Source organism: Taeniopygia guttata, chromosome 1A (genome assembly GCF_048771995.1).
Source record: "Taeniopygia guttata chromosome 1A, bTaeGut7.mat, whole genome shotgun sequence".
NCBI classification, from domain to species: Eukaryota; Metazoa; Chordata; class Aves; order Passeriformes; family Estrildidae; genus Taeniopygia; species Taeniopygia guttata.
In genome coordinates, this window is record NC_133025.1 from 1,074,052 (window position 1) to 1,082,116 (window position 8,065).

Below are 8,065 nucleotides of genomic sequence, written 5' to 3' on the forward strand. Positions count from 1 at the left end.
CCTGAGCAGCCCCCCACATTCCTGAGCATCCCCTCACACTCCTGAGCATCGCCCCACATCCCTGAGCATCCCCTCCCCTCCCTGAGCATCCCCCCACATTCCTGTGCAGCCCCCCACATTCCTGAGCATCCCCTCAGCTCCCTGAGCATCCCCTCATTGCCCTGAGCTGTGCATCCCCCACATTCCTGAGCATCGCCCCACATTCCTGAGCATCCCCTCACATTCCTGAGCATCCCCTCCCCTCCCTGAGCATCCCCTCCCCTCCCTGAGCATCCCCCCACATTCCTGAGCAGCCCCCCACATTCCTGAGCATCCCCTCAGCTTCTTGTGCATCCCCTCAGCTCCCTGAGCATCTCCTCAGCTCCCTGAGCAGCCCCTAACCTCCCCATGCAGCCCCCCAGCCCCCTCAGCTGGGCATCCCCCCACATTCCTGAACATCCCCCCACATTCCTGAGCATCCCCCCACATTCCTGAGCATCCCTCACATCCCTGAGCAGCCCCCCATGTTCCTGAGCATCCCCCCACGTTCCTGAACATCCCCCCACATTCCTGAGCATCCCCTCAGCTCCCTGAGCATTCCCTCATCTCCCTGAGCATTCCTGTTCCCACACCTCAGCCTGGGGGTGTTTGGGAGCCTCACTGGCACCGGGACACCCCAAAAAAGGCTGAGCCCCCCCTGAGACCTGACCTCGATCCCTCCAGCCACAGTTGGGTTTGGATCCTCCCTGTGCATCCCCAGATGTGGGACCCCAAAAACACCCAGAGCCCTCAGCCTGCTCCTCACCAGTGTGTTATGGTGAGGGGACTAACGAGCTCTAATTAGCAGAGCTGATGAACTTCTGGGTTGCTTCATCCAGCAGTCCCTTCCCTGGCCCCACACGAGGCAGCAGCAGCACGTGGCCCCTCTCAGGAGGAGTTTGCAGTGGGGAAAAAGCTCAGGAAACGGGGACATGCAGCACAAAAAAATGCCTTTTTTTTTTTTTAGCAACTACGATTTTGCAGCTTGTGAGAGGCACAGGAAGGAGCTCTGGGGAGGATTGTCAACAAATCCCAAAAAAACCCACCCTGCACTTGTTATCCCAGAGCTCACCTTGCTGGGAAGGGCAGGGCAGGCCTGCCGGGGGCTCAGCATCTCTGAGGGTTCTGCAGGTGCCTAAATAAGGATTTTGGGGTGGTGAGAGGCACCCACAGCTTTGGGGAGTTTTTTAGGATGCTCTAAATCCATCCCAACCTGGATTCTGAGCGGATCCACAGCTCCTGGATGTTCCTTGCAGGAAGAACAGCTCTAAAAAACCCATCAGGGCCAAGAATTGAGGTTTGCAGATGAGAAGGCCCTGACAGGACACAGGAAAGCCCCAAAATCCCTTCTCACTTCTCCTCACAAATGTCCCAGACCCTCCAGGATGACCCCAGAAACTCCCAGTGGTCCATCAGGAAGATAAAATGGGGATCTGGGGTCGCTTAGTCCCTGTTTTTGCTCTCAGCATGGACGGGTTCCGGCTGGTGAAGCTCAACGAAGTCATCAGGCAGGTGGACATCGTCATCACCTGCACAGGTACGGGGCCAGCAGGGTGGGAGAGGGGATCCACACCCCAAAACGGCCCCGTCCCAGCGTGGGGCTGGGGGACAGCCCCGGAGGTGGGGCAGGACAGGGAATTTATCCGGGTTTGGTGCTGGCAGGGAACAAGAACGTGGTGACCAGGGAACATCTGGACAGGATGAAGAACAGCTGCATTGTCTGCAACATGGGGCACTCCAACACCGAGATCGACGTGGTGAGCGGGGCTGCGGGGCTTTGGGGTGGTGACGGGGTTTTGGGGTGATGGTGCTGGGAGGGGACTGTGTTTTAGAACGGTGCTGCTTTGAGGTCGTGGTGTTTTGGGGTGGTGGTGCTTTGGGGTTACAGTGTTTTGGGGTGGTGGTTCTTTGAGTGGTGTTTTGGGGTGACAGCATTTGGGGTAATGGTATTTTAGGATAATGATGTTTTGGGCTGAACGGTGTTTGGGGTGACCGTTTCGGGGTGATGGTGTTTGGGGTTACAGTGTTTTAGGATGATGGTGCTTTGGGGCAACTCTTTTAGGGTCAGAGTGCTTTGGGGTAATGGTGATTTTGGCTGGCAGTGCTTTAGGATAATGGTGTTTGAGGTGATGGTGCTTTGGGGCAATGGTGTTTGGGGTGGTGGTGCTTTGAGTGACACTGTTTGGGGTGATGGAGTTTTGGGTTAATGGTGTTTGGACTGGTGGTGTTTTGGGGATATGGTGTTTGGGGTGACTGTTTTAGGGTGATGGTGTTTTAGACTGATGCCGTTTTGGGCTGACAGTGTTTTGGGTGATGGTGCTTTGGGATCATGGTGTTCTAAGGTGATGGTGCTTTGGGGTTTTAGGATGATGGTTCTTTGGGGCAATGGTGTTTGGGGTGATGGTGCTTTGAGGAAACTCTTAGGGTCAGAGTGCTTTGGGGTAATGGTGTTTTGAGCTTTAGGATAATGGTGTTTTGAGGTGATGGTGCTTTGGGGCAATGGTGTTTGGGGTGATGGTGCTTTGGGGAAACTCTTAGGGTCAGAATGCTTTGGGGTAATGGTGATTTGGGCTTTAGGATAATGGTGTTTTGAGGTGATGGTGCTTTGGGGCAGTGGTGTTTGGGGTGATGGTGCTTTGGGGCAGCTCTTTTAGGGTCAGAGTGCTTTGGGGTAATGGTGTTTTGGGCTTTGGGATAATGGTGTTTTGAGGTGATGGTGCTTTGGGGCAATGGTGTTTGGGGTGACACTTTGAGTGACACAGTCTGGGGTGATGGTGAATCCTCCTCACCAGATCTTGGACGCTCGTGGTGGAGCTTTGATGTGCTGAGCTCACACAAACAGCCCATTCTGTGCATCCCAGCGGTGTCACTCTGGGGGCTGGGCTGGGTCCGAGGGAGGTGACAATCCCAGGGTGCTGGCAGGGGGTTCTGCCTCTTCCCATCCCGTTTCTGAGCTCCTGGGGTGGCTCTGCTGCTGCTGCTGTGACGTTTCCCCGTTTCCAGGCCAGCCTGCGCACGCCCGAGCTCACCTGGGAGCGCGTGAGGTCCCAGGTGGATCACGTCATCTGGCCCGACGGGAAGAGGATCGTGCTGCTGGCAGAGGTGAGAGCAGCAGGAATTGCAGCTGAGGGGTGGAATTTGGCTCAGGGAATCGTGGAATCGCAGATTTAGGTTGGAAAACACCTCAGAATACATCAAGTCCAACCATTGCCACCACTGCCCCACGTCCCCAAGCGCCACATCCACAGGGCTTTGAAATCCCTCCAGGGATGGGCACTCCACCTCTGCCCTGGGCAGCTGTGCCAGGGCTGGACAAACCTTTCCATGAAGGAATTTTCCCTAAAATCCCCCCTGGCCCAGCCTGAGGCTGTTCCCTCTCCTCCTGTCCCTGTTCCCTGGAGCACAGCCCGACCCCCCGGCTGTCCCCTCCTGGCAGGGACTTGTGCAGAGCCACAAGGTCCCCGTGGGTTCCTGGGATGAAGAAAAACCCCCTTGTTTTAACTCATCCCACTCCAGGGTATCCCCCACGGGGAGATTTCCACTTCCTAAGGGCAGCCACACCCTGGGGCTCGCTGCAGGTGACAAGCAGCAGGGACACCTTCCTCCAGCGGTCCCTGTCCCTCCTGTGGGGTTACAAACCGGGTTTGGTGCCCTGTTAACAACCAGATTCTGCTTCCCAGGGCCGCCTGCTGAACCTGAGCTGCTCCACCGTGCCCACCTTCGTCCTGTCCATCACGGCCACCACCCAGGTGAGGGGGGCTTGGGCTGGGCTGGGGGCAGGCCCTGCTCTGGGGGACAGCAGCCCCTGACCCCCGTGTCCTCTCCGCAGGCCCTGGCTCTGATAGAGCTGTACAACGCTCCCGAGGGCCGCTACAAGCAGGATGTGTACTTGCTGCCTAAAAAAATGGGTAACCATGTTCCTGCCGCCTTCTCCTCGTGGCTTTTGGGCTGGAACGGCTCTGAGGTGGCCCTGGGCCAGGCTGGGCCATTGTCACAGCTGGGAGGTGGCCCTGGGCCTGGCTGGGTCACCCTCACCGCTGGGAGGTGGCCCAGGGCCAGGCTGGGACACTGTCACAGCTGGGAGGTGGCCCTGGGCCACTGTCACAGCTGGGAGGTGGCCCTGGGCCAGGCTGGGTCACTGTCACAGCTGGAAGGTGGCCCTGGGTCACTGTCACAGCTGGGAGGTGGCCCTGGGCCTGGCTGGGTCACTGTCACAGCTGGGAGGGGGCCCTGGGTCACTGTCACCGCTGGGAGGTGGCCCTGGGTCACTGTCACCGCTGGGAGGGGGCCCTGGGCCACAGCAGAGCCCCTCCCCAGCACACAGCCACCCTGGGCACACTGTGGTGGGAATTGGGGTTTTTGAGGCAGGGCTGGCTTCTCCTCACCTTCAGCTGAGGTGACACCTCCCAGAGACGTCAGGTGGGCTGTGCCTCAGCCCGGGGGGACTCGCTGTGGCCTCCGTGCCCGGTTGTGACAAGTCCTTTGCCCTCCCCCAGACGAGTACGTGGCCAGCCTGCACCTGCCCACCTTCGACGCGCACCTGACGGAGCTGACGGACGAGCAGGCCAAGTACCTGGGGCTCAACAAGAACGGACCTTTCAAACCCAACTACTACAGGTGCCCTGTCCCCTCCTGTCCCCTCCTGTCCCCTCCTGTCCCCTCCTGTCCCCTCCCGGCCCTGCCCCGCATGGGGGATGCCTGTGGGGGCAGAGGGGACGGGGTTTAACCCCGCTCAGACCCGGAGAGGATTCCCAGGTCTCTCTGCTCAGACAGACACCGTTGGAACGGTGACAGGAGCCCTCTGTGCGTGGCAGCAGCTGTCACCCAGACGTGGCAGATGCCAGCGCGGTGCCACCGGGCTCGGTGGCAGCTTTATTTTTAAAGTTTGACGGAGGATGAGGTGGCACAGAGCAGCCTCAGCCCTGGGGCTGCTCCCACGGGCTCAGCTCCACGGCTCCTTCCTGAGCACGGGCTGGGCAGATCCCCAAAATAATAATAATTTTCAGTAGGAGCCCCTGGATCGCTTCCCTCTCCACATTTTTTAGCCAGCGCTGCCTTGAATTTCCACTGTGAAAATGAAATGGCTTTGCACAAAAGTGGATCTGCTTGGGAGGGTGAAGCCAAGATCCTTTTCCTGCAGGAAAAGGGATTTTCTTGGCAGGCAGAGAGCACCAGAACACTCCCAGTTTGGGGATTACTGGGTTTTCCCAGATCCTGAGCTTTTTTTTCATTGCAAAATCCTGGTGCTTCCCTGGGCTGTGGAGGAATTCCCTGTGCCTGGTTTTGGTGCCTGGCATAGCTCAGCCTTGCTGGGAGCGAGGTTTGTCCTGGAGAGGTTGGGATCGTTGAGGGTCTCGGGAATTCCCTGCACTGAGGGGGAGCCACAACCCCTCCAACTCCCCGTGGGCACCTCGGGGGCGGCGAGCACCGAGTCCCTTCCTCGACCATTTCTGTCCTTGGCGTCTCTGGGCAGCTCCTCATCCCTTCCCCGCTCACCAAAGCCCCGTTTTTCCTTCTTTTCCCAGATACTGAGTTCCTGCCGCCGCATCCCGGAGAATCGCCAGGAACTGCGACAAGCACCCGAGTCTTTCTCAACTACTGTACAGGATGAAACCGCGCAAGCTTCCCACGCTAGAGCCGGGCTTGCTGCCATAGTCGACAGTGTGTTTTAGGTTATTTATTTATTAAATTAGGATACTGTTCATGTGGCCTCTGCCACTGGTGTTCGTCCTGCCGCGGGACTGGGAGACGCTGGATTTTCTTTCCGTTCCTTTCATTTTCCTCTTTGGGTTCGTTCTTTTTCGGGGCTGGGAGGAGGGGGAAGGCGAGGAGGAAGCTGCTGGAATCGAGCCGTGGAATAGTCCCTTATCCCTGCTCACCCGGCCTGGCAGCCAGGGAATCTGCGGCGGTTTGGCAACGGAGCCAAAATCCTGGTGGGCTCCGGGTGCTGCTGCCCAGCTGGAGCTGCCTCAGGAGTGGAGAAACCTCTCCGTGTGCCCTGGAAGTGCCCGGGGCCGTGCCCAGCGGGGGAACCTCGCCTTAGCACCGCCCGGAGCTGTGCCCAAGGCTCAGTGCCAGCCCGGGGTGAGCCCCCCTGGCCACAGCCCCGCGGCGTTTTCCTGCTGCTGTCATTCCCAGTGCCAACCTCTCTGGATCAACCAAAGTCATGTTCCCGGCGGGGCTGGAGCAGGGAACCCGCCCTGCCTGCGCCGCTGGAAGGGCCTCCTCGCCCACCGATGCTGCTCACGCGCCCGGCGGCTCCTGCCACGCCAAGCAGAGCTCGCCCGGCCGCCCGTCATTCAGACGGTTCTTCTCCAGCTGAATTTCAGTTCTCATTGGAAACGTTCGGAGTTTTATTTTCTGCTCATATTTGTATGAATCTGGAATTCCCCTTTGGAATGGATGAGACGTCCGCCGGAGCGACCCCCACGGATTCTGTGCCAGGGGAGAGTTCAGCATCACTGAAACTCTTTGGTCACCTCGACGTGTCAGAGCTGATGGAGAATAAATTTGCCAGAGTTCCCTGTTTTATCCCAGGACAGCGTGACCCTTAGCAAGGTGACGTCCCAAGGGCCGCTGTCTGCGCGGAGTCACTCCCGTCCCTCGTGGAGAACACGATCCTGCTGAAATAAAACTGCCCAGCCCCGTGAGCACAGAAGCCTCTGTCCTCCCTGTTGGCTCCCGAGTCTCTCATCGGCTGCAGATCCGTGTTTTGTCCTCCTGGGCTTCTTTGCTATCATGGAGAACTTCTTTGTGGCAGCTCGTTCACGCACAAGGAAGGGAAAACGGGGGAATTTCGGCCTCGCGTCCTTCCCACGGCTCTCAGGAGATTTGGAGTCAGGTTGGCCACAAGTCGCAAACCTTCCCATGTGCCGGCTTATTCCAAGTTTCTCTTTGAAATCTCTCAAAATCAGGAAGGAAAACCTTGAGAAGAGCTTGAGGAAACCGTGAAGAGGCCTTGGGAAGGCGTCAGGGCTTTGCCAAGGCCTTGAGGAGACCTTCAGGCTTCGAGAAGCTTCCAGTAGACTGATGGCTAACCACAGACTCGAAATGATCTCTGCTCGTTCATTTTACCCAGATCCTGAGGTGTTTTGGGAAGAATCCCCTGAGCTGTTTGAAACATCACACCCAAGTCTTTCTCCCCAAGCTGGATCCTGGTCTGGCAGCCCCTGCTGTTTTCTGGGAGCTGCTCCTGGCCCAGGGGAGATGCAGCTGTGGGGTCAGAGCAGCTTTGGGAAGAACGGGAATTCCCATCCCAACCCAAGCACAGCCACTTCCCCCTGGAAAAGCCCCTTTCATCCTGACCCCTCTCATGGCCAGAGCTGCCTCCCGCCCTGTGCCTGCTCTGCACAGCCCCAGATCCCTTCGTGCCCCGTTCTAACCTCCTTTTATCTTCCAGGTAGATAGGAAGGGAAAAAAAAAATATATATATTAATACTAAAATCCCAACTGGCTTTTCCCACCTCGATTTTTAAAGCTCTTCTCCATGTTCTGCTTCTCCTGTAAAAGCTTTTTGGCTCGCTTGGCTTTTTTCCTAATCAACCTGGAATCATATCCTATGATCATCTCTAAATTAAACGTGTAATGGGGTTTGGTTTCTTTTTTTTTTTTAATGTAACACATTTTTCAAGACTTAGGAAAAAGGAGATTTTAGGTAACACCAGCAAAATCGCATAAAGGAAATTAATTCTGTTCTGAACTTTAGAGATAATAAGACAAAACTCGTCATCAGCAGTGAGGAAACGAAAACGTCGCAACCGTAACATTTCAGAAGGATGTTTTAAATATTAATGTCTGAGTGATTGTATTAGATCAGCAATAAAGACTCTGTAATCTCAAAACACAAATAAAACATTGGAAAACTCAGCCTCTCCTGAGCGTCCTTGGGGTCAGGCGGGGGCAGACCGGGATTTTGGGGCGGAGGGGGACAAGGAGGGATCAGGGATGCTGGTGGGATGGGAGGGGTTGTCCCCAGAGCCTTGAGCTCCTGTTTCCAGATAATTCCAGCTGGGGAAGCGGCTCCGGGGCTGGTGTGTCCTTGGGAAGC

General features: G+C 56.8%; 1 protein-coding gene across 2 annotated transcripts in view; it reads left to right on the forward strand.

Moving 5' to 3' along the window:
* The window catches only part of AHCYL2 (adenosylhomocysteinase like 2), a 63,744-nt gene extending 55,860 nt beyond the window's left edge, over window positions 1-7,884 (forward strand). For both annotated transcript variants that reach the window (XM_030261572.4, XM_030261573.4), the window contains exons 11-17: window positions 1,485-1,555; window positions 1,681-1,775; window positions 3,022-3,120; window positions 3,699-3,767; window positions 3,848-3,926; window positions 4,515-4,635; window positions 5,544-7,884. In XM_030261572.4, coding sequence (XP_030117432.1) covers window positions 1,485-1,555; window positions 1,681-1,775; window positions 3,022-3,120; window positions 3,699-3,767; window positions 3,848-3,926; window positions 4,515-4,635; window positions 5,544-5,550 — 541 coding nt within the window. In that variant the 3' untranslated portion in view covers window positions 5,551-7,884. The remainder of the gene's footprint in view (window positions 1-1,484; window positions 1,556-1,680; window positions 1,776-3,021; window positions 3,121-3,698; window positions 3,768-3,847; window positions 3,927-4,514; window positions 4,636-5,543) is intronic.
* The last annotated feature ends 181 nt before the right edge of the window (window positions 7,885-8,065 follow it).